The 26,341-nt window shown below is 38.7% G+C and overlaps 2 protein-coding genes across 11 annotated transcripts in view; one reads left to right on the forward strand and one right to left on the reverse strand.

Moving 5' to 3' along the window:
* Positions 1–26,341, reverse strand: part of LOC145232255 (WW domain-containing oxidoreductase-like) — a 34,580-nt gene that overhangs the window by 6,534 nt on the left and 1,705 nt on the right. For 9 of the 10 annotated variants that reach the window (XM_080096817.1, XM_080096818.1, XM_080096815.1 and 6 more), the window contains exons 5-10: positions 25,943–26,121; positions 25,241–25,347; positions 24,591–24,679; positions 17,541–17,726; positions 16,954–17,064; positions 14,810–14,954 (exon numbers count right to left, since the gene is read on the reverse strand). In XM_080096817.1, coding sequence (XP_079952943.1) covers positions 14,810–14,954; positions 16,954–17,064; positions 17,541–17,726; positions 24,591–24,679; positions 25,241–25,347; positions 25,943–26,121 — 817 coding nt within the window. Of the gene's footprint in view, positions 1–11,855; positions 11,925–14,809; positions 14,955–16,953; positions 17,065–17,540; positions 17,727–24,590; positions 24,680–25,240; positions 25,348–25,942; positions 26,122–26,341 lie in introns of those variants that run through there. The other variant, XM_080096824.1, reaches the window with a different exon arrangement.
* Positions 20,619–24,513, forward strand: LOC145232257 (uncharacterized). The gene is made up of 6 exons (XM_080096825.1): positions 20,619–20,781; positions 21,477–21,607; positions 22,177–22,353; positions 22,647–22,762; positions 23,211–23,325; positions 24,074–24,513. The coding sequence occupies exons 1-6, from the start codon at positions 20,619–20,621 to the stop codon at positions 24,323–24,325; spliced, it is 954 nt and encodes a 317-aa protein (XP_079952951.1). The 3' UTR covers positions 24,326–24,513.

Here is a 26,341-nt window from a genome sequence, read left to right on the forward strand (position 1 = left end):
TAACGTAAACACAAAGTGGACTTCAGTTAATAAATTATATTCTTGATTTTTACGCGAAAACAATTTCTTTACTGCAAAAATTCGTTTCAAACTAATCCGAAACAAAGTCAATTAACACAAAAAACGGTGTTAATTGATTATTTATTATCAAAACAAGCATAAAAAGTTGGGTTGTCAAGACGGTTTAAAATGCAAGAATGGCTCGTTACCCCGATGGTATTCAGCAGTTGATTAGAAACCACGACGGAGACATTTTTTAAACAAACTAATCTCTAAACTAAAAACAAAACCATTAAACAAAACATATGATCAAAGTCTAAACGAGTAACGCTCATCCAGCAGTTTTATTATTATCGACGTTCCGACGTCCTATATTTATATGAAAAGTCGTTTACATTTGTTTAGCAAGCTCACATATACCAAGGAATAGGTGACAAATAACGTTCCTGCCAGATTTATGTTAGAAAAATAAAATTAGCCAGTAGAACAGTCATGGAAAAATATGTTTGTCCCCCATAAGAAAGGCCATAATACCCAATACATAGCCTAAATATGGTCAAGCTAGAATGTTTGCGGCAATTGAAGGCATGAATGCACACTCGCGTGCAATGAAATAAACGTAGGGAGAATGGATTCACCAGTAATAGAGCACCTACATAGGAATTGCCCCGTCATTGCAGATCAATTGGGGCGTAAAGGGAGAATGCTCAGTAAAACCAAGAGCACGGTTTCGCTGTCATATACCCGGTACAGCTGATGGCTACGGCGATGCATGCTTTGCTTCACGCAACAACACAGTCGGCGCGCAGACAAGGACAGATTGTTCGGCGTCGTTTTGCCGGCGCGATTTTGAAAAGGTCCTATCGGTTTCCCGGGGCAACCATGCAAAACCGAAAAACGTTTGCAAGATATATGTGAGCGTTGCAAAGCATTTTTTGCCACGATGCACAGTGAATGTTGAAACAATTTATATTATTAAAACTCTCACTTAAATATCTCACTTACAACAAAAGAAGACTCATACTGTACATATTTGTTAATATTTTTTAATAATGATTGTTTATAATCTTGAAAACACTCGAGCTGTAGATCAGGCGGGTTTTCCGTGTCGGGTTCAGGCAAAAGTTTAGATCAAACAGGTTAATTCGGACCTAACTTCACATTCAGTCACATTGGGGGAATTTAATTTAATTTACTACTCGGCCTGCAATTCGAGCTGATTTTGAAACGAATTCGGATCCAGGAACACTTAAATCTTTGATTCTGGTGGGAGGCAAAGCAAATGATAAAAAACTAACAATTTATGGCCTACACTAAACATAGTGAAATAGTTTTATGTGGTTTCAGGTCTGATGTACGTACTATGTTTTGATGGTTTGTATTTGTACATAAACATCTCAAAGTGCGGCTGGAATCAGTCTGTACCAACAAAAAAACCAAATTCTATATGAATAATGTACTGACGGTGCCAGTATAGGCGAACTGAATTGTACGTTTATTTTAACGTACCCACCGATCCTTATATGCAGGTAAACCGTTTTCTGGCGTGGGCATGGATCAAAAAATTTACATGTTCACATCATAGAACAACCACATCACAATTGACTTTTTGTACCACATCAAATCGTGGAAAAACGTATTGAGAAATTTGAAAGTGTTTTTCACACTAGCAAGGTGATTTCCTTCCCGCAGTTGTAGATGAAAAACCACAAAATGCAGCATGTTTTTGTCACAGTCCAACCCACAACATTCGCATCCAATACGGTTAAAATCACGAACAAAATCAACGGGACTTTCTAAGGTTCCGAGAGATTGGGAAACATGTTCTTTGCTGTTACACGTGCGCACCACAAACATAAGCCCGACGCGGGATTACTTAAATCGTCCACAAATCCGCGCTCGTTTCCAGTTAAAAATCAGGGATCGGTAAATGTAATCCCATTCAATCCACCTTAGTTAATCCCAGACAACACCTGGTGACGAACCAATGATTTTGTGACCTTTGGCTGCGCAACGTACATGAGTGATAGGTCAAAATCGCCCCGTGAGGCTAAAGGATGGACGTGACGTGTGGTGGTACGGGCGCTGGACTACAATGCTTGTGACAATGACCGATTGCGGGTGGTTGGCGTTAAGCACGTGCCGTAGTGTGATAAATATGTTACGCTCTTTGGTGAACAAATAGAAACGCAAACAAGTTGAAACTGAAATTAAAAGTTATTGTTTACCCCAAAATTTACAACTTAAAATGATAATCAATTTACTGAAAGTCTAACCCCTTATTCTAAAAAAAAATTTTTTGTTTATTTCAATCAGGATTTTTACAAGCTTTACAAGCTTTCTGTGCGTGTTACCAAAAACAAACTTGTAGGCAAAAAGTAATAAAACCATCCGTAACATAAAACTTTAACACCATCTTGGCTACTTTTTTACTTATGTTCTTATAGACAGGTAAAAAACATACAACAATATATAGGCGAACAACAAAATTGCAAGACTTGTCGTATACCTTTGGAAATCACCATGAATAAAAAATCGATATTTCCAAAGACTTTCTTGTAATAAATACGAAAGCGACGGTGTCCATATAGGGCAGTGACATCGGTAGGAGGACAAAGTATCACACTTCAACATAAAAAACACCGATATGACGCTGGGAAGCCGCAGAGATGAAGGTGCCAAGCACGAAACCACAATTTTCTGCGAGGATTCGGGCGAAATGAAAAGTTCAACATTCGATTTGTGTTAATTCTCGATCAACAAGGTCGAACTGCGTTTTACCACAAACCACCACTCACACCACCTCCCTTTAGGTCTTTTTTACCCGAATCTTAACCGAATAAAGATGCGCTTTGGACTTTTGTAATGAGATAAAATCAAGTTAGGGCATCAGATGAGAAAAGTCATAAACTTTCGACAAGAACATTATACATGGTCCTGACGAATTAAATCTACCACAGCGATAGTTTGCACGACAATTGCATGACTCACGACACGGTGTTGTGACGTATTGAAGGTCAACCGCAAGGTCACAGACATATGAATTGGCGGCTGTTAGAGTTGCATCCATCCGTATAATATTCCACATTACCGAAAATACCCGAAATTATCTAGGGCCCTTATCTTTGTCTATAGCAGTGGTTCTTAACCTTTTTTCCTTGCTGCACCCCTTTCAAATCACAAACCAATTTTCGCACCCCCTTTCAAATCACTAACCAATTTTCGCTCCCCCTTCTGTAATTGCTTAAATAGAATAGACCTAACCAACCTTAATGGGTCAGCATCCCCGCACCCCCTAGGAACAGTTCTCGCACCCCTTGGGGGTGCGTGCACCCCAGGTTAAGAACCCCTGGTCTATAGTATCTAGTTTGAAAAGTTAAAACAGTTGTGTTTTTTCACAATGTACCAAAAAAGCAAGAAAATTAAACGTCCAAAGACGTTCACAAACGGTGTAGAATGCACCAATGTTCACCACGCTGCTTCAAAGAGAAGCATCTAAAAACTCTAGTACCTAATACAAAAGATGCTGTAAAAGTATATATTTTGTCTTCAGAAATATAAGTCATTTTTTCACTTTTAAAATAGTGTTTCCTAAATTTATCAAGTCTATAAAAATTTAAAGCCTATCTCTAAAAGTGTGTTTGGTGCTGCGTAAAAAAACTTGCCGCCGTTTTTAACACGCAATAGCCATTGGCCAAGTACGTAAACAACCATTTAAAGAAAATAGTAAAACCGGGTCACAACAAAACAAAGTCTAATGTTCGTTCTCAACTCCGCAGCCAAGGTAAATAAACATGACAAGCAGATTAAACCAAGACAAAGGCTGGTACTTGTAGTTGCCCGCAGGTTGTGTTAGGACTTGCTGCTGTGGCCACGCGTCTGCAAGGAGAAGCTCTAGTGAAGGTTACTAAGTGTCACCGAAAACACACCTTGCCTCTGATTGGTTAGGTTTACCCACGTGGTCGATGTGATTGCGGTTAGACTTGCGAGATGTGTTTACACTTCGGGTGTTGTGCAATAGGGAATAAAACTGTCATTATATGCCGCGATGGCGCAATATACGCTCGAACTGTGAGGCGTGCGGTTTAAAGAGTTGTACGCTGGCTGTCAATCAACAGATATTGTGACATGAATAATGTTAAGGTGGTAAATAACGTGGACACGGAGTCACTTGTGGTCTAAAGTGCTCCTGTCAATTAAAATGTTCAAGTTATTTTGTTAAATGTAAAACACGCAACCACCGTAAGAACGTAAAACCAATTTTGGTTGAAAGTAATGTACGATTCTATTTGAATAAGTTGAACCTAGATCAATTTTCGTTAAAGCAATCATGATTCTATTTGAATAAGGTGAACCAAGATTAATTTTCGTTTAATAAAATGTATGATTCTATTTGAATAAGGTGAACCAAGATTAATTTTCGTTTAATGAAATGTATGATTCTATTTGAATAAGATAAACCAAGACCAATTTTCGGTTAAAGCTATGTGACAAATTGGACTTACAACTAAGATCGCTTCACACCCGAAACCAAAACTAAATACAAAGTGCTGATGTACGTTTTGTTTTCAACATCTTAACAACAAATACAGGGCCCCGAAAGCCAACAATCCAACTTAATACAAAAACAAAGTCCAACATCAGCTGGAATAGGATTGGATTTGGTGTAAGAAGCTTATTCACACACTCAACCACTGAAGCCTCACAGTAGGATAATGAACAAAGGCCAATTCGGCTTTAAAGGGCAACCTAGCCACCAACGACAGCTGATTTGTGGGTCACGTGCTCTGCGGCAAACAACCATCACGTCGCGTTACTTATACGGCCTTGGAAACGGATAAATAAGGCCATCGTCGCGGATTAAACATTGGAAAGTCGTGTTACAAAAAGTTGCCAAAACAGGATCAAGTCTCTTGCGGTCAAGACTTTGTTTGTTTTCAGTCAATAGGGATTCGAGCGAATGCTGAACAAGTTTTTCTGGTTGTTTTCCGCCACTTACGGCCAGGCGTCCATGGCGTTAGGCCCTTATTCGATGACAAATTGAGTTCGAAACAAACTGCAATGTGGCTACACTAGCCAATATAATTTTTGGTAACCAACTGCACTGATCTTATACGTCAACACAGTGTGTATTGCATGCTGCAAACTTAACGTGTAAATCTGCGACGAAATTATTAAGAAAACGTTACCCTACCCAAAGACCGGATTACGGTAGGAGGGACAGATAATGCATTTGGCAACACTTCCTTAGTACGAAGGACGTTTTTTTTGAAAAAAAACAAAACTACAAGATTTTTCCCTATTTGGTTTTGAGTTAATGATTTAGCACCAAGAATAACAACAGCGATTATCACAAAGCTTGCCGTACAACAGAGGTTCCCAACCTGTGGGTCGTGGGCACCACATTCCTTCCCTTCATTGTTTGTTAAAGTATGTAAAGTAGTAACTACATCTGGGGTGGATCTTTAATTTTCGAAGACTTAATTGTTTTCACAAAATGCTAATTATTGCCTTGTATTACGTAATAATACTGCATTCACATAATCATAACCATCTAGTCAGAACCTGCCAACTTGTTTTGTATTCTCGCGATAATATCACTATCCTCCAATTATAACTTGATAGTCAACAGACCTATAATTTAATTTGTAAAAATTCAGGCTGTCAATGATGCATCGAAAGACAAGTATTAAAAGAAAGTATAGTGAGAAATAAATTTTGCGGTATTTAGAAGTCAATGTTAATGTATAGCCTACTAATTTTATCCCTGGGGTCATAGGCGCCGTATAGGCGGTGGCGGCGGAGTGGTGGCAAACACCGTGGATATTTGGGTTTGTTTGTATCGGTATCTTACGAAACACCGTAAAATCTGAACAAATTTGGGAAAAGTTTTGCTTTTGAACAAGCGTGCTGACGAAAAAGCAACTAGTTTGGTTGGTGCCTCACTTGTATGACGTCAAACACACAATTGTTGGCAGTGAATGATTGGCCACTATGGTGTACAATGCGATTGTTCTGTAATAAATGGTCACTTTGGGTGATACAAAAGCAACGACTTGACGAAACTGTTTCTAAACATTGCTAAACCAAAAAAACGTTACTGTTCCAAATCAATATTATTTTAAAAACAATTTTTTGTTAAAATTGACGAACTTTGCATTTTATTAAAAGTATATTGGGCTTTGAGTTGGAGCTCGTTTGGCTGCACGCATTAGTGACGTCATAATTTAAATCCACCACCTTGCATTTTTGTAAAACTCGGCGCCTATGCGTGGGGTCACTGCAACTTGGGAACTGTTATCAAGAGGACACGGCACCAGAAAGCATTGGTACGCAAAATAACGTTGGATACAACGAAATGCTAACATACGAACACATCTAGACCATACAGTGTCGCAAAAAAACAATTCAATCATGACTAGCAACATGATAGGCGGAGCGGGTCGCCGGCATGTGCACGCATGCGTGACCGACACCGGCGGTTTGAAACGCATGAATGTACTTCAGGAGGTTAGCTTGCAGCGCAATGTTCTGCACAACCCGAAAAGCTAAGAAAAAAGTGTCCGATTTTTGGAATGCATTAAAAAATGTAAAATGTGTTTTGGATTACAACTTTGTTTTGAGAACGAAGAACTCAACCATATCCACCTGAACTTTACACTTAAAAAGGTATTTCGGTTCGTTTCCTTTGACATATAATTCGAAAACCTACACCAAATATAGTTTCGTGGGGCCTGTGGTTTTTAAATACAGAATGCGCTAATTTGTAAGATTATACAATTACGGTGCCTGCGTTGAGTAATAGCGGTTTGCAGCAAACCCTTTCACATGACGCACAAATTTTGTCATATCGAGGTATTGTCTCAGTCATAGAAATAAGACTGGAGACTTCAACAGAGAAGATGGTTGCTTACTACTGTTACAATGAGCATAAAAACTCATCTATGGCCCCTATTACGGGTAAAGTTAGTCACATATGTTTGATAATTTAATCATAAACAAAACTGCCAAAGTACTGGTGTACATAGAATACATCATGCATACGTTTCAACAATATCTGTTGTCGTCATCAGTGCAAGTTGTGATGTATTCTATATACGCAAGCACTTTGGCAGTTTTGTTTATGATTAAATTACTTTTGAAGTCGGTGTATAGTGTTCCTATGTTTAATAATTGTTGTAACACAAAACACAATATTAACAACTTTATCGGTTTAAATACAACAGTTAAAACAAAACAGTTTCCATCTGCGCCCCACTTAAGGCATAGAGAAACAGCACGAGCAATGAGACCGGTCGACGGGCGGCAGTTTTGTCACGCATGGGAACACAGATCCAAAAGATACCTGGCAAGTGGACATGCATTGACAGCTGGCCCTTAACATTCTTGCACGAACGGAATGCGACAAAAACGACCGTCGCTTTGGAGTTCTTTCCCGCAACTGTTACGTCTGTTTTTTTTTTAAAGTTTGAAGCACTCTTTTTTGACCAAACAGGTGAAACAAACCAGCGTTGGGCATAAGAAAACTAGGGACAAAAACAATATGTTCCATAAGTTTAGTGATGAAAATAACGGCCCAAATCGAAGTAAAAAGCGAGATGCTTTATTGTTCAAACACTGCGGCAAATGCTCATGTCATCATCAGTGGTGTGAGAGGCCACATCAGTTACACTCGTAAAAATTTAACTTATGAACCTATATATATGCAGTGTTCCAAATATGTTACCTTCATGAAAGAGGCTATAAAAATAATTGAAAACTGTGCTGCCTACCACTTAGTATCATTTTGGGGCCATAACATACAAAGTGAAATGTTCCGATATATCGCCAGACGATATATCTACAAAGTCACATGAAAAAGGAGACAATAAATGAAACATTCATTCCACCAAGCGATTCGCTATTGCGACAAACTTTGTGGGGAGAAATTGAAAATACAAAAATGCTACATCATCATGTTGAACATGTTGTAAGCATTTTTTGCGTTCACTAATTGATCGAAAGCCAATTAAGAACGCATGATATTACACATCTATAAATCAACAACGCCTCTTCGGTAACAACACGTCAGCAATTTGGAGTTGCATTTTGAGATGACGTCATACGTTAAAAAAACGCAAAACCTCGGTCAGACTGCATGGCCAATCAAAGAATGCATTGTTTGGAAGAAAATAAATACAATTATGCGTATGTTGATATTTTGTTTCATTCTGGTTTGTGGCTCTTTTAATATGGGTAAAATGTTAGCCGACAAAAATAACTAGAAGTTACTTTGAAACACATGTTCTGAGTAGAGTAAGTTTTTAAATACTTTCACTGATCACTGATGAAAACAAGAAACTCGGACAGAAGGTTTTGAACACCAAAACACCCAAAAGATTTATCTTTACAATTACAAACAATAACGTATTTTCCACACAGCAGGAATTCCCATAATCCACAAAGCGTGGTTCAAAAACCGTTACCTAGCGACCGTGCAAAGTGGTGCAGAGCACTCGACGTAACGTGCGTGCGAATGGGTCGCAGTCAATTCGGGGTTAAAGGTCACCACAAGACATTGAAACCGGCACAGATCTTGAACTGAGTTGCCTTCGGAAAAGTTCACAGTCTGCTGGAAGCGTAACGAACGTTGGCACACTTGCTTTCTGGGGCATACGAGTTTGGGTTTGCTGGGGCCTTATTGTCATGCCCGGATGTAGGTTTAAATTCCGCGCGTGTCTCCGAGAAAAAAGAACAAATTGTATTGAGGATTGGCAATGGCGTTTAGGCCTATATTTCTCCGCCTTTCCGATTGATATTTGTGCTCTTTGGTGAACGTATGAACAGGATTTTTTTGGATTTTGGTAATATGCTGAGCAGGATTTTTGTTTTGTATCTTGGTCACTATATCCCTACACCAGTGGTTCTCAAAGTGTGCGTCGCGACGCCCTGGTGCGTCGTTTCAATTTTCCAAGGGCGTCGCAGAATATTTCCGTTTCGTGACTGAACTCAGTTTATCTCATAAAAATGAGGTTTCAGTGCGGTTAACGTATCTACGTCCAAATACGTTTTGCGTAGAGTGCGGATTGACGTAAATTTACCTAAAATGTTTTTGATAAAAAACGCGGCAGTCCGTTAATGTACGTCGAGACCAAACAGTACAAGCAGCAAGTGCGTGATTGACAATTGCCGGTCGCACTAAAAGTGTTGAGTGCAGTTTTATAACTTTGTCGAAAAACAGTTAGGCTAAAATTGTTCTCCAAGTGCTGTTTAATAGATTTAAATTAACTGTTTATTGATAAGTTTCCTCATTACCTTTTATTTGCTGGTGCGTCGCAAGTCCAGAAAACTTTTCCAGAGGCGTCGCAACAAAAAAAAGTTTGAGAACCACTGCCCTACACATACACATCACATTTATTCATGATTGATTTTTGATATCACCGATGATGGCATAAGTATTTGCCGAAAAGTTTGCATTATAAAGCATGTCGCTTTTTACGTCATTTTGGGCCGTCTTTTTCCTCATTAAACTTTTTTTAACTTAATATTTTAATTTTCTAAATGAGAGAGACTACACATAGAACAAATTTTGGTGAACTAACTCAAAAAAGCATTTAATGGTTTGAAGTTATGAACGACGGTAAACGCACTGGTTGATGAAAAAACAAGTATTAGGGTTTGGATTTTTGCCTCGAACACTTATAGACGAGGTTCAATATAAAACACATTGACATAAAAAAACAAAAAACAAAAAAAAATATCATCAATTTGAAAAACCTAAACATACAACCAAACTTAACGGCATTTTTTTCTACTTTTTTTACGGGGTTCGAACCCAGGACACTCTCGGGGACGAATCCCGATCATGGTTTTTTATGTCTGTATATGGGTCAGGCGCGCCAGACCATTCGGCCAAGTTTCTGTCCCAACTTAACGGCATTCCTATTAAATCTGGGCTCACGTACATACAGCGCACTCAAGTGTCGAAAATAGCTTACATGATCACAAATATGATTTACAACCGGTCAATGATGCACAGCATTCACCATAGCGCCACTCTCTAACCACTTCCATCAACAAGAACGAACGCAACATGCCAGAGAAGAATCACTTGCGTTTGCAGTTTATGTTTTGACCCCCGTGGACATTGCGACATGCGGCCATTTGTCACCTACCGCTGAGACAACGACTTGATTTCGCAACGAAGACTTTGGACTTTAAAGCAGGCGAAAATACAGTTTATGGCCTCTAAGAATTTCGCGCCTTGTACTCCAAGAGTGTTAATCAGCGAAATTCTTCTGATCAATCCAATTAGCTGAATGATGACGAATTAATACCCCAACTTAACAGGGCTTATAACAAGGAATAAATGCTATATGAGTGGTTTTCTATACAATGCAATTGCCGTTAAGCAAAAAGATAGATTAGACTTGAGGAATGCATGCGCTGTTGCATTGTATGTACTTTACATACTGAAGTATTGTTTGTTAAAGTCGTACGGTGTGACATTATTTTTAACACAAATGGTTTACGTTTAAACGGGGTCGTGAAGCTTTTTACAGCCGGTTCAGTAATCCTTTATGTATTGCCCAAAAACATGTTCTGTTGATACGTTTATATGCTTAGGGTTTGCAGACATATTTCTAATAAAAACCCTATGCCGAAATTAACCGTTAAAAGATTACGCCTCGGTACGGTCTTGCTCAATACTTTACGTGCCGGCTCCAGTGTTTAATGGCACGAAATGTTCCCCACAATGAACACGACGATAACATAACATGATTGATAAGTCTGCCATAACTTATCGAGCAATTCAAAATTACGCACCGACGAAGGAATGCTTCAAAACACGATGAACGTTACCAAATCACGGTCGAACAATGTCCGAAGAAAGCACGCTTGTTGGACAGTACACCGAAACGGGGCATGACCGCTGCATAACAAGCTTGCGGTAATATATGCGAGCGTGGATCCAGTCTCTAATTGCCCACCAACCTACAATTTCGACAAGTGTATGATTACAATGTTGTAAGAGCGATTATCACCACATTGGGAGCAGGCCGTGCTAGGCGAGAGCGTTACGCCATGGTGTTGTTATGCATACAACTGCTTTGTAATCCTTGAAGTAATAAAATGAGCCATGGAAGATTTTGAAGACAAATTTTAAGTGATGTGATGACGTGATGTAAATAAAACAGCGCCACAAGCGGAAATAATGTTCTCTTGAGTTAGATTTGAAGTTTGAGTTACAAGATCTACACACAAGCAAGTTTCAACTGTTACAAAAAGCTGGGAAATTTAGTATCGCGTTCGTTTAATCGTTTAACAAAAGTCATATCAGGTCGCAGTAAAATCCACACTGTGGCCAATATAGAGTTGCTAGCGGACCGAACGCGAAAGCACAAGACCAAACCCGGCCCTAAGCCGAATTCTTTTCAATAAAGCCCGAATTAGACCCGAAATTTGTTCGAAATTGATGACACCCAGCCTGAATTTCCGCCAAAATCAAGCCCATTTTATCAAAACCCAATCCCGAACCTACAACTCTGTCTCAAGTATATTGTTTTGCATTGGGTAAATCAAAATCACGCCTAGACATACATCGCCCCATCTGCAACAAGATAACCTTATCACCCGATGTCGAAATACGTGTGCCGATTAGATAAGATAACCAACATCAGCACACGAGCACTCCCTAGCGGCGATAAGCACAAAATCGCGGTTAACCCCGCCTCTTGCAAATCATATTGTTGTGTAGCTTTGCAGCGATAATTGCGGCTTGAGATTGAAATCTAGGTTTAAGATACCCGACGTGTTAAGAAAGTTCGAGAAGGCTTGGGAGTTGGTTTACGGTTTGTGGTCGAGATAAGGCGACATGCACGTGTCCAACGTCAAGCTAATTGGCGATATTGATGGGAGGTGAATATGGAAAGATGATTGTTGCGCTACAGTGGCGTGAAAAACAAGTTTAGATTGACACTTTTGTGCACGTAGAGTGTTTCTTGAGGTACAAAAACACTTACATATTTACAATATAACATATATATTTAAGCAACAAAACGCTTTTTCTCGGCTTACAATAATGCATTTAATGTTGCCATCGTCCATAATATGTTAAAGTATGTATGAACTTATTAACGACTTAGACCTGATTAAAAGAGCAAATGAATGACAAAGTCAAAAAGCGAAAAACTAGACTGAAAGGGTGTTTGAAAAGAGAAAGATACTTAAACATCAACAAACAAGAAAAGATCTATGATAAAAAATTGAAAAAAAAGTTGTTCTCCAGTTTTAGCAATTCACAATGCATAAGCCTTTAAGCATGTTGCCATTTTGGTGTAAGAGGACCTTTTTACTGACCGCTAAATCATGTTAAAACTCGTTTAAACCAGTTTTCCCGACTCCCGTTTAGTGCGGAAAGGCGGCATGTGAGTCACATGATAAGCTGACACCAATCGGAAGACGCTGACTCCCTAGATCACGTGTCGCTTCCGTCACAACGCCCATTGTTTCGCAATAAACCGGTGGTCTTTCAAATACACAAGGCCTTATGTGCACAGCAAAAGGCGTAACTGCAGCAACTGCAAAATCAGCAGAGCTTTAAACCATTTTTGCAGAAGTCTTCGTTGACACATTTTCAACACAAAAAATAGATTTAAAGAACTTGTCCAAAACATGCTTAAAAAACGCTCCGCTAAGGCCCAGTAATTCTGGATAGCAAAACATGTAGATTAGGGATGTCCGTAAACGCGTGGATCACTTGGAAAGATGCAAATGTTCTGTTTACGAGGCAATGGGGAATTCGGGAGAACAACATTATGCAAAAAAGTCTGCAGCTTGTAGGATGTGAATCAGATTAAGGAAAAATTAATGGTGCTACGTGGGAAGCCAGAATAAATTTAAATCAGTGACCGCTATCCCAATTGGAAATTCCAACTTTATTTTTAACTTCGTCCGTTTGCACCACTTGCACCGCAAAACATCTGGAAAAGGGGTCACTTGCAAAAAAAACTGTTACCTAAGAGTTATCCCAAGATATTGCGCAAAGCCGATTTAAATCCGTTTCCAATTTGGAAGCCTATTTTGTGATCGTTGTCGTTTATCAGATTTCGTGCGACTCAACCGCGTCAATTACGAAAACCGCGATTTCACCAACAAGCAGAGTCAAGTTCGGACCTGCCCAATATCTCGAATCGTCAAAATAAACACAGCAAACCACGTGACTCGCACACCTGCGGTGCCGTCCCGTCACATGACAAGACTTTTGGCGCCAAGGTTTCGCGCCCAAACTGCTGTCAACAGCAATAATGATAAGCTGTGGTCAACCATATGCAAATGTGAGATTGCGATACATTTTTATGAAAGTCCCAGTTTTTAGCCCAGACGCAGAGGCCGGCTCCCAAGATTGGATCCGGTCCCAAACTTTGGGATATGGTCCAAATTTTTTGAGATCCGGTTCCAATTTTAGGATCCGGTTTCCAAAAATTTAATCCGGTTCCAATTTTGGGAGATAGTTCCTACTTTAAACTGGCCAAAATAATACAGATTTTTGGAGTCAGTGTTAGTAAGATTCATTTAGTAAAACAAGAACATCTTACAAGCTTAGGGTTTTCACATTTCACACAAAAACCATTCATAATCCACAAAAAGTCAACATGGCAACAAAGACCGGACCGTTAAACGAGTTAACTCTCGGAGAAGCCACCCCCAGGCGTTCACAATGGTTGATATACAGCCACGCGTCCTAAACGCGCCAGACGACACCAGAATTTGTGACTAAATATAGCGAAGGTTGCGCCACGAGAATTGAGGTCGCTCTGGGCCCCCGGGCTGTAATAAGTGTTGCAACTTTGGCGATGGTCTTGTTTTGACTGCGTTTGTTTACTACAGCCGTATGCCACGGTGCTATATTCACTTTAGGAAGATGGCTGAAGGTTTGCAGCCGAAAAGGCACCACCACGCGCCACAAATATAAATAAATCATAGTGCGCAAGGTCCAATATCAGAAAAACAAATACTGTAATGTGGAAAACCGAGAAACAGCAGTCCGAAAATGTATTTAAGGCACATTTCGGTTAAGAACCTTTAACTTTCATTCACGTCAAAAGAATCTCCGTTATTCTTTCACAATATTTGAACCCAGGACGCTTCCTCAATACGAATTCAGTTAAAATTCGTTTGTAGGCTATAAACCCCAGACCAGGGGTCCGCAAATAGTGGGTCGCGAGACCTTCCAGTCTGGGTCGCAAAATATTTTAAATTTTCCATGAATAAAAGCATCGCATCTATAGTATTAATGAACTTTCAGCTTTTTCAACCAAATTATTATTGCATTGTTACATATGACTACGTAACTGTTGCATGCAGTCTATGTAACAATGCAATAAGTTAAGCGTACCTCCGCAAGCAGTCATGCTTTTCTGTTACCATTTTGCTGAATAAATACGTTCGTTTACCTACTGTTTTATGTACTGAGTTTCGCTTTATTTTGTTCAAAAACATTTTTTAGGGTCGCACCAAAAAGTATTTGCGGACCCCTGCCTTACAGACCATCGACATTGCGTTTAAAAATCCTATTTTTTTTCAGAGTGCCACAGCATCACAAGTTTTTTCAGAGTGCCACAGCACCACCCAGTGGATAAACAAATTTTCGCGGTTGAAAGGATTTAAGACAAATATATTCATACTGGGATAAGCCCTAAAGCGTCGATGCAGTCCAGTGATCACGGCAAACTTATCGGTATAATGCCTTTAATAGGCCTGGTGTTCTTTGATTATCATGATTTAGGCCTAAAATTTACTGCTAGCAAAATACGTGGTGCTATATTACCATGGATTTGGTGAACGGTCTTGCGAGGAAGAAAAGTATCCGCATCGTCCAAGAGGGATTTGCCAGTGACGTATACATCATGTTACCCGGATGTAAAGAGTTTGACGTCACTCCGCGTCTCGACAAGCGTCGGTTGAGCTCGTTGCTATGAAGACAATATGTTACATGATGTAGAAAAAGTAAAAATAGCAAAATAAAAAAAATATTATTTGAAAGTGTTTTTTGATAATTTCCGTTTATTTCGTTCAAAGAGCTGAATGCGCAAAAAATAAAATTATGCGCAAAAAATAAATATGTTTAAACATAAAGCAATTTAACAACGATACAGTGGTTAGTTTCAAACAACAGTGGCAAGCATATAAGAAAGAAATTACCTGCATATAAGTAAGCGCTGAAAAGTTCAATTTGTTATATTTACACGTTTTAAAAAACGAGAACTTGAAATCTTTAAGACATTTCGATTTGCATCTTACATAAGCAAACTGACTGACAAGCTAATTTAGCAAATCTACAGGGATTGGCCCAACTTGTTGTGGATTATGCCGGACTATGGACCCACGCAGACACACTAAACATATCTAAACAAAACTTAAACCGCATTTCAAGTGACTTTAAGCCCAATTCTTCCGACTGTGTTACGGCATAGGACGAAAATTAAGCTTAAAACATGATTTTTATCACGCAAAAACGTCGGTACCAGCTTGGTGCCAGGAACAAGAAAATTTTAGCGTATGTTACACGACCGTGCATTCCCATTTGGAAACGAAAACCTTGGTTTTCGCGACTTTAAGCGGACGACTTTTAAAATAAAATTTCATCGCCTTGGGTGCCGTGATGTTGGAAAATGACTCTAGGTCGAATGAAGGTCAAACTATAAGCGGATTGCACGTGCACAAGCTTAACTTCAGGTCCTATCAATTCCCAGTTGGTTTTCAGCGCACGTGCAAATTACACAACACTGGTAACAAATCGCATTAGATCATGCATTAATATGCAATCTACACTTAGTCACCGCATTAAAGCCAAACCCACGGGGGACGTTCTATTGTCTGTTGACAGGCTCAACGACGCCATGGCAAGGTTACTATAGGTCAACCGCGAACGAGGTAATTATAGGTCACTCAAAGTTGGTTTCGAAAGGAACAGTGTCCCAAAGTGATAAAAAGTGACACATTTTTGACATTATCCCGCTTGATTTTGAGATGGGCAAACCGTGACCTCAAAGTTTTGACAGCTAACGCCGGTGACGTCATAGCAACGCCTTCTAAATGTTCGAAATGGATCAAGGGCGTACGCATCACACAACAAAGTTGGTATTTATCGATTTATTGTATCTTTAGGCGTTAAGCGGCAAGAGATACGATTATTTGAACCACATTCACACGCTAATAATCCATTTCACATTGGTTATCTATTGGTTAATTCATGGCGTCGGAGATAGGTATTGTGAAAAACAGCATATACTACAAAGATGTGTTCTTACAGAAATAACCCGAACCTTTAGTGCTTAATAATCCTGTTGTGCAAAAGAAAATGAACAACTCCATGATTATATCAGGCCTATGCGATAAATTGATGTAGCAGCCAGAATTGAAGGAATTGCGTTTAAGCAGCTCACACAACACTGCTATCAATTGTATAACTATACAGAAACACGCTTAGAACGCAAAAATGTAATACAGCGAAATTTTGCAATTATTTCCTGTCAAACACATAGAAATTGTCACTATTTTCTTGATTTTTTGCACGAAAAATATTTCTGTTTTACTTTGGCAAATTTTTAGTTAAAGGGAGTTTTAATGGATTTATAACCGTTGCAGGAATATCACCTTTGGTGGTCGTGGGCTTACCAATCGGTTAACCGGGATCAAAAGAAACAAAGTACAACTTTATACAAGTATCTATTACATGTGTAAATTTGAATAAGTTTTAATTACTGAAACGTGAGAATAGTGGGTCATGAACGAAAACAATATGCGTCCCCTTCAAATGACTTCACCAGTACGTACAAATATATTGTGATTTCACAATTGCGGTACACGGGTCGACATCGCAGATCTGCTGTCGTATAACAAGAGGTAGCCACACGCGATACCATAGGAAATGCCAATCAGCTTTAAGTGTTCTGTAAGTTAGACACCAACCTGAAGAGCACGTTGCATAACTTGGATCTGTTATACTGGGTCATGAACCAGAATTTGGATTTCGGCGGAGAAAGTTGCGCCAAGTTCATCTCGTTCAGATCCACGGGAAATCTGGAATACAAGTTTAAAGCCTTATGGAGCCATTTTGTATCCATAATCATGCAGCGGGAGCGGGTATAGGAACAAAAACGATTTTTACAAGCTGGAGAGCTTAAACGGGAATTTGATTCGTCAAATTAAATGAAAATTTCGGGTTTTAACATTTTAGCGTAATACTGCCAGCTGAATTGCTGTTCTTCATGTACATTTTGCCGCATATTTTTCATGTTAACTTTAAATAATTGCATGCATTGGAACGTTCGGACAGAAAGGTCACCAAAAGTATGAGCAAAACATTTTGAACCTAATTTCCTTTTCAAATGAAAATTTAAACTTCAAATCAGGGATTAATTTCTGTAAGGATTAAACAGCAAAAATATTTTTTGTACGATATGCATCTACTTTTTAGGTATGATTTAAAACGTATTTAAGCACAAAAGATGCAGAAGACTACAGCATATTTTAACACATAGGATCTCCAGCGACACCTGTGGGATTCCGACGACACGACCACCACCCGGGCGGGGGCGCTACGGAGCAAGGTGCTTTCAAGTAATCTGGTCAAATAGAAATGTCCAACGTGGTTAGTGGCGAATGTGCGCTCTATTTCGTCCTCTGTCTCTTCCCATGGCAACGCAAACACGGCGGCATTAAGAATAAGCATATGAAGCGGCCTGAAAGAGAAACACGTCGTATTTATATTTTTGAATCATATTGTTAAGGCGATGGGCCTTTTGTGTTGTACTTTGTAGTTTTTACTCTAATCAAGAAAATAACATTTGTATGTATGAAAAATACTCAAAACGGGCGGCAGACCGTAAGCGTTAGTGTTAACTATTATTTATAAAACAGAAATTTCAGTTTCAGTCAGTTATTCAAATAGAATGTTTGAATATAAGTATAGACTTCGGTTAAACAAGACTAGTTTGGACCAAACATTTGTCCTGATTAGACAAAGATCCGTTTTTATGTATCATACGTTTTGTTACTGTATGATATGTTTGAGACCAACTATATGGCCAACCTAGCCAACAGCACGAAACAACTAACTGTTTTACAAACACAATTTCCACTTGCCACTTAACACATTGCATACCCAAATTGTAGCCTTTGATGCGTAGTTTGTAGTACAAATAATAAAAGATAGTGCAATAAAACGAAACAAACCATTTTAAGGGACTGCAAATAATTGTTAGTTTATTGTTACTAATGGAAGTCAACATTTTTGTTTATCCTCTCATAAATTAAAATCCCATCAAACTGGACAAACATATACAGGTGAAAATGTTTGTTGTATGCTACACTGCGTTAGTAAAGTGAACACGTATTTTCAAGAGTTGATGGAATCATTAACTAGTGATATGTGTTGTTTAATCAGCGGTTTACTCTGAACACTGTGTTGTTTGACAAGGGCCACAGAAGACCTTTGAAAGGCAATTGGCAGCAAGATGTTCTTATAAGAACTAGCATGCTGTTGTTTTTAAATTTCAAGTAGACCGGACTTTGCTAATTTAGTGCCGATTGAGGTTGTTATTTCCAAACAAATTAAAATAGTAAGAAATTAATTTCGAACATCTTATGGTGTGAAATTGCAAAATGAAGAAAGGTTTTATGAGCACTAGAAATTAGTTTCCGTTTACTGAATTTGGATCTAGGAAAGTGCAAGTTAACTCCAGCCATCTTCTTTTTTGTGCTAAGAAGAGTACGTACATACCGACCATCAGCCCTGTAGCGTCTATGTAGATCAGTTATCACGGTATACTTATTCATAAGTCATAGTATACCTGGCCCATTAAAAGGCGTACCGAATCAACTCGAGACTGGTATGATTCTGTAACGCCTTCAATGGGTTCTATGATTCTTTTTTATGCAGTTGAACAGTGGTGTAAAGCAGTCAACACTTCCGCTATTGCACGGAAGGTATGAGATTAAGGCATGATCACACTTCGATGATAAAGAACGAGGAAACCTTTCCAAATATTAAGCGAAAAAAACTGCCGCCGATGGGATACCCACAACAGATAAGGGGCTTGACGGAATTAGAAGGACTGCTCAATCGGATATTTAAAAACATATAAACCTGTTATCTGTATGCCGGGTGTAGTGAACAGTGGTGCTTTCTTTGCTGTTGACACTCTGACCGAAATTTTCTTATTGATTTGACTATAAGGAAAGTTTATGCGAAAATTGTTAGCGTTTAAGATCAATGGTTTCGACCATCAGCATTCGATTGCGTGTTTCAATGATTAAACCAAATCAAATGCCACCAAACCTGAAGGTACAAGTCCGAAACCCAACTATTTTCAAAAAAGCCCGAGTAGAGTACAAAGTTGGTGAAATTGCGACCCAAATGAATCCAAATATAAATGAGGCCTGAATCAGGTTTATTTTGTTAGAGTGAATTCCGAACCTAGGCGCGACCTACCCGGAAGTTCGGACCCACTTACAACTCTAAACTGAAATGTTATGATGACACACAGAAGGAAATTTGGATCAAACAAAATACGTTAGAAGTGCCGGCATGGCATTGTGTGTTTATTTATTGACAACATATCAAATTTCGAAGCTTTCGTGGATTTAGTTTAGTGGCTGGCTCAAAATAAAGTCCACGTATTTGAAATAAAACAGTATTCCGAAGCGTCAAAAACCAAACAGATTAATTTTATTAAGGTCTCTTGTGAGTATATGTTGTATATGTAGTATATGTACCTAAACATACAATACGACTTGATAAGATTCATAAATTACGTAAAAAGTTCGTTTTTAGAAGATAACCGTTTTTACCAAAAAAGTGTTTTTCCAGCTTTAATGAACAAAAATACGGGCAATATTACGCCATACATACGTGACGTCATCATAGCTTGAATTGGACCCCAAGGTTACATGATGATTTGTGCTCCAAGCTTTAGGCCTATTCCCTACTAAAGAAGAATTTTATAACATCAAGCAGAAAACATATCTTACAAATTAATGGAAAGAATGTCATTCCTAACCGCTTAACAAGCTTGTGGTGAAGCGACAGACATACACACATCGGCAATATTAAATGTCCAAAATCGCTGCGTTGCAGCATTTACACCCAATATGCCGTGGCCGACGCGAAGCATATCAAGTAACCCAGGCATTGTGCGTGTTGTTGTGGTCGGCTCAAGGGACAAAACAATCTTAGTTAAACGTAATTACATGGCAGTCATCACTGTATATGCTTGTGTGGTGAAAATCTAGTTTTTACTTTACGTTTTGTACGTGGTTGGTGGTAGTATATGTAAACGTATATTCCATTATGTGTGCTGCGTTTTTGGTGTCCACATTAACAAAAAATATCACTTAGGTAAACTATATTTGTCTTTTAAGCGATCTGTCCGCTTTTTAGGGTGTTAGTTTAAAATTAAGGGAGTAGAAGTTAAGGTTACCTTGATCTATTGCTCAGTGGCGCAACGTACAAAGGCAACAGAATCAAACGTCATCGAAAAACAGGAAAAAAACGGATTATAACCTTTGTGCGGAAAATTAACAAAAAGCCAATTATCCAGCGCTCGAGTTACGGATAATTAAGAGTCGCCGGGATGGATGAGCGCAAGGCAAGTGCTACGTCGCAGTTTCGAGGCGAGGAGTTAACTGAAGGCGACATTGAGAGTATTTGGAAAACCATGATGGGCGGCAAAGGTGTTAAAACTGCAAGCAAAACCGGGCGTAACCCCACATCGGTGGATACGACCCCAACAACAGGTAAGAGTGTGTTGTTTAATAATGCAAGGTGACGCTACTTGCAAGAAGCCAAATCATTTGAGCAACCATGAAGGAAATTTTGCGTCTCAGCATTTCGACATAGGTCGCCTATACTTTATAAAGTGTTCGTAAACGGTATTACCCACTGCAGAAACCGTTCAAACCAGCAAATATATAGCGTATAGAGAGTGGAAAGGTGAATGGAGTCAACTATAAACGATCGCAACGTTAAAACGTTAAGAAGGGCACAATTTGTGGATCAAGACTAAACGCGCTGCAGCTACATCGTATTATAAAACGTTATGTGCTCACAAGAAAGCTCACAAGAAAGTGAGTTTGTGGCACTGTGAGTATAACACGACTGGGTGGAATCAGTCGAGAGGGAACCCAGAATCTAACCATCCGTGTTAGGAAAGAGGGTGGGGTTCGATAGTAAAAGAAAACACCGAAAGAAACCCTGCCAGATAGTTTCAAGCGCCGGAAGGAAGAGTACACAAAACATGAAACCTGAAGGATTTAGGCCTACTGCTAATATTTTTTATGTATGAGAAAGTAGTTTTGTTTTCATCCGATTTCAACATTTATACGAACTCACAACGCTAACAGTTGTTTAGTTGTAGGAAAAAGTGTTTAGTTGGGCTTGATACTAGCAGGTATCTTATATTAGCATATCTCACATGTGACAATGTTTAAAGATTATGGTGGGAACCTGATTCCCCTACACCCGGAAACTTTGGAGGAGGAACTAAAACAAGACCAGAACCTGGCAAGAATGACCAGCGTGCTTCGTTCCAAGAAGTTAAAACCAAAGTCGAATTTACCACAAGTGGGTAAAAGTAAAGCGAGGTTAAAAGAAAGCTTGGGCCGCCAAACGAAAGACCACCAGCCTTTATGGATTAGTGTGCTTTAATATGATCTATTTTTAGTTTATGTCGTATTGCATGGTAATAGGAAATTCTGAAATTCAATCATGAATCTAATCACAAAAGTGTCACGCAGTGTGCACGGTATCATGCCGTGATTCATAAACGCATGGTGAATGTAAGTCCCGGATCGAACTGACCGCGTTAAATTTCTGTCTCATGAAAATGCTCACGAAGTTATCACGCAGGTGATACTTTATGACAACGTGAGTCATGATCGAATGCTGAACATGAGACTCCGTGAACTTCGTGACGGAACAGTATATACTGTATAAAAAAGCCTACCATAACTGAATGCTTATCACCGGCATAATGATCGTTTAATTATGAAATTCAATGACATGAATCTCACCACAAATGTGTCACCCAGTGTCAACTGTATTATGCAGTGATTCATGACCAAATGCAAAATAGGAGCCCCGAGTTGATGTGATTTGTGTCACATGAAAATGCTCACGAAGTCGTCACGCAGGTGATACTTTATGACAACGTGAGTCATGATCGAATGCTGAACATGCGTCTTGGTGAGCTTCGTGATGCGCACCGAGTAGAGGCGAGACGAGCGAAGAGGCGACAAGAGTCATTCGTGAGATCGCTAGAGCGAAAACAAGATGAATGGCAAAGAAGAGACCTGAGGGCTGTTGCCAAGGTAACAAAATCAACCTACACCACCACATAATGTCAAGATGCAACAAACAAATTCTGACATTAATATGTTTTCTGTTTGCAACATAGCTCATTGCAACTTAGTTTACTTGAATTGTGTTTCGAAGATAACACATGTTTCATGTTTATGCTTATTATTAATATTGTTGATTCTATTTGAATAAGGAATTTATGTAAAAATGCTGTTGTCGATCACAAGAACTGGCGAAAACAGCGAGTTAAAAGATGTCGGAAGTAATTGACTTGTGTGCCAACTGAAAATGTTGTGTTTCACAGCTTGAACCTGAAAATCTTCCAGAGCTGACGTTTACATTTGGAAGATTATACAACAAACCGGATTTTCCTTACCAAGCTGCGATACAAACTTTAAGCACCAAGCAACCCCCGGCCAGGTAACATAAATAGTATGAGAACGCCTGAACAAGTTAAGTTTAAAACTTCCGATCAACACTTTTTTAAAGAGCTTGATCAACAAAAAGTTGTCAAACTAGTGTAAAGAATACCGCTAGTCTAGTAGAGTGTCTTCGCCTGTGTTATTACTTAAAAACAACTCGAAAGCCTATTGGAAGGTATTTTCCACCCAAGAGCTGTCTGCGAATCGAAAAAAAGCGTTTCAGACAAAAGCAAACGCAATTTAGACGCAAAAGTTAGATTCGCCAACATAGCATTTCGACACAATTTAAAAAAATAAGCTTCTACAACCATAAACATACGGTGAAAAAATGGGTTTACCTACTACTATCAGCTATGAAAAAAAATGAATACAGTTTTGTAGGCTACAAAATTTGTTTCATAATTTTTATTATTGGCACGCAATGTACTATTAGTTTATTGTTGTAGAGTACTAGCAGACCACGCCCGAAGAAGACCCACCATTTTACCCCAAGTTACAAACCGACCTATTTATGACGATGAAGAAGACGAAGACAAAACATTCATAACAAAACTACCCAAGGTACGCAAAATAACGTACACAGTAGGGTACATACCAGGGTAGCGCTTTTCTAGCCCAATTGGGCTCCTTTTTTAACATCATGTTGCGGGTTGCGTTTTTTGTGGGGTTTGTCGAAAGATATTTGTTTGTTATTTTACATGCATTTCGACATGTATGCATATTTGCAAGCATTTAATCGGGAGTGGAATTGGATTAATTTTTTATTAACTTTGTTGCGATTAAGGGCTTATTTTGACAAGCACAGTTGCGCTTTTTAAAAGTTCAAACTCGCAACCCCGGTTTATTTATGGTTCGTGCGTGCGTGCGACCAGGAAACGCCTTGTCCAGAAAGTTGGGTTTGTTTCAACAAGATTTCCACAGTAACTTCAAACTCTGTTGGCTAAACCGCTAAACGTTCAGTTTAGTACAGGGGTGGGCAACCTTTGTTACTGTGGGGCCAAAAACAATTGCCAAAATTAGATCGCGGGCCGCACTTGTGTACAACACAAGGTGATTTTACTTCGTTGCTTACCAAATATGCTTAACTACAAGTAAAACTCGCATTTGATTCTAGCCACATATTGCCAGGTCGCAACAAAATAGCATCAGCGCATTAATCTGCTCAAAAATGTATAATAGTTGGACTCGTTTGTCAGTACATTTCAAATTCAACCGTCTCCGCGGGGCGCACAACCTTGAATCAAGGGCCGCAGGTTGCCCACCCCTGGTTTAGTGCAACACTTCTTAAAATAAACTTTTCGATTTTCAGATGCACAGTTTGCGAAGAACCAACGATATGGATGTAACTAAAAACAAACTCCCGCCAGATGATGCCAAAGAGTCGACGAAAAGACGCGGCAGGCGCGAACGTCACGAGAAACGTCGAGACGATTGGACGTCAGATGCGAGGTTTAAGACACTTACAGACTTGTTGGGGGAGCGATACAGCCCCCAAAAGAAAGTCCGACCTCGAGTGACCACAAAAACTGAACCCCCAGGCTTGCTACAGCCAATTCTCTGAGCTTTTCAGTTTTGCTTCTTTATTTCAACGTTATTTACCGAAGATTTAAACCAAAGAGTTTTTTTCAGGTTTAAAAGTATTTTTCAAAAACACATTTTTACCAGATTTTGTTTTATGTGTGGCTTTTTCTAGTGTTACCTCATTATTATAGTCACATTTTATGGATGACACACTTAAATAAAGTTGCTCATTACATTTTTGTAGATGTTTGCAGTTCAGCTTTTAATTTTTTAAGTAAACATGTTTCAAATCATCCAACACTTACCAAGATTTTCTTTTAAACTCATCAGCAAATTCTTTTACACTTTGAAGAGAACATAAATCCAAATATATAAAGTGAACATCAACGCTTTCCTGAAATATCAAGAAACACATTGAAATATAAATTCATACACCATGTTGCTAACAGAATTAAGTCATAAAACCCAGTTTATTGGCAGCAACTAAATAGCAAAAGCAATGAGGTTGTGCGTTTTTGCAACTTCTTATAGCAGAAGTGAATATGTAACTTTTACACATGTTTTACAAGCATCAAGATAGCATCAAGAAGAAGTGCTTGGTGCAAATCTTGTGTTTACAGGGTTATTTCTAGTGATGCACCAAACTCGCCTAAAAAGGTTCGCGCCGAAACCGAAACATTGGAAAACAGCGTATTCGGCCGAAATGTTTGAGTCAACTGAAACTTCGGTGCATCACTAGTTATTTACCTGCACAAGAAACTATTTGGGCAAAGCATTTGAGAAGGATTGTCGAAACCAAAGCACACAAAGGGTTAAACCAAATTAAAATCAACTAAATTAGGTCGAAAAAAATTCTAAAACAAGTTCTTAGTAACCAATGTAACTGAAACACCATCACCAAATTTAACAACTGAAAATTTAAAGTAACAAACAGTACATAAGACTTTTTGCCCACCATATCATTTTTTATTGCTTTTATAGCTTCATGAGCTTTTCCTCCATTCCGGCAAGCTAAAATCACTTTTGCACCGTGACAAGCAAGTGAGCGAGCTGTTTCTAAACCTAAAACAAAATGTTGATTTTTACAACAATATACTTTTCATACTTTCTGGTAATTATAAGTATTTAAAGAAGTATTTGGGAAAAAGTGGCAAAATCAAAAACTTATTTGGGCAAAAAGTTGCGCAAAGTTTTAGCAAACTTTGAGTAAGTTGCGACATGCTGTCACACATTAAAAGGAGAAAACAGTTTTTCACTATAGGACTTAACACAAAACATTTCATGTCAAACTCATTTCGTAGTTACAAACACTACGATTTTATTGTGTCACACTTTCATGCCAAAACAACTCATGAATTTTATGGCAAATATAACAGCCCAAACATATGTAAAAACCTACATGCTTCATTATTCAAAACACAAGCTTTTTAATGCAATTACCGGACTATTTCCTCTACTATGTATTTTACAATCTCGATGCATATAAATGGAATATGTGCTGACTGATATGTGAATAACTGGATTCATCAGTACCATAATGTATAGGTAAAATTATTCATCTTTGTATTTTTATCATTAAGCTAACAAGGGTTTGGCTCAGCTTGGCCTATGTGTTATCAAATAAACTCTCATATTAAAAAGAAATCTAAAACAATACCTATGCCACAGTTTGCTCCAGTTACAATTGCTACTTTCCCTCTTAAATCAGTTCCCTGCAGAACTTGATCAGTGGTGCTACTTCCATCAAATCTTTGACGAAAATCATCTTTTGGTTTGTTTACCTCAGTTGGAAATGCAAGACGAGGGTCAGTATAGGTTGTCCTCTTGTTCAAGTGGCTGAAACAGACGTTGGCATTTTTACAGAAAATCACTCTCATATAGACATTTAGCTAAGATACGTTCTTAATGTCCAAGTTGGTCACTAAATTACTGCTATTAGAACCTTTTGGTGATGCCAATCTAGTGATTGATTTAATTTTGCATGTGGTTTGTCACATGTAAAATTTTTAGAGCTCTTCTGGCAATTGTGTTTTTATACCATTGTTTTTTTTTCTTT

Source organism: Phallusia mammillata, chromosome 6 (assembly GCF_965637545.1).
Source record: "Phallusia mammillata chromosome 6, kaPhaMamm4.hap1.1, whole genome shotgun sequence".
Lineage (NCBI taxonomy): Eukaryota > Metazoa > Chordata > Ascidiacea > Phlebobranchia > Ascidiidae > Phallusia > Phallusia mammillata.

What these genes read in the sequence shown, in the direction of transcription:
- LOC145232257 (XM_080096825.1), top strand. Translation starts at nt 20,619, where the DNA reads ATGGATGAGCGCAAGGCAAGTGCTACGTCGCAGTTTCGAGGCGAGGAG. An exon ending in CAAAGTCGAATTTACCACAA is followed by an intron (nt 21,608 to 22,176) that starts GTGGGTAAAAGT and finishes GTCGTCACGCAG; the next exon opens with GTGATACTTTATGACAACGT. An exon ending in ACCAAGCAACCCCCGGCCAG is followed by an intron (nt 22,763 to 23,210) that starts GTAACATAAATA and finishes TTATTGTTGTAG; the next exon opens with AGTACTAGCAGACCACGCCC.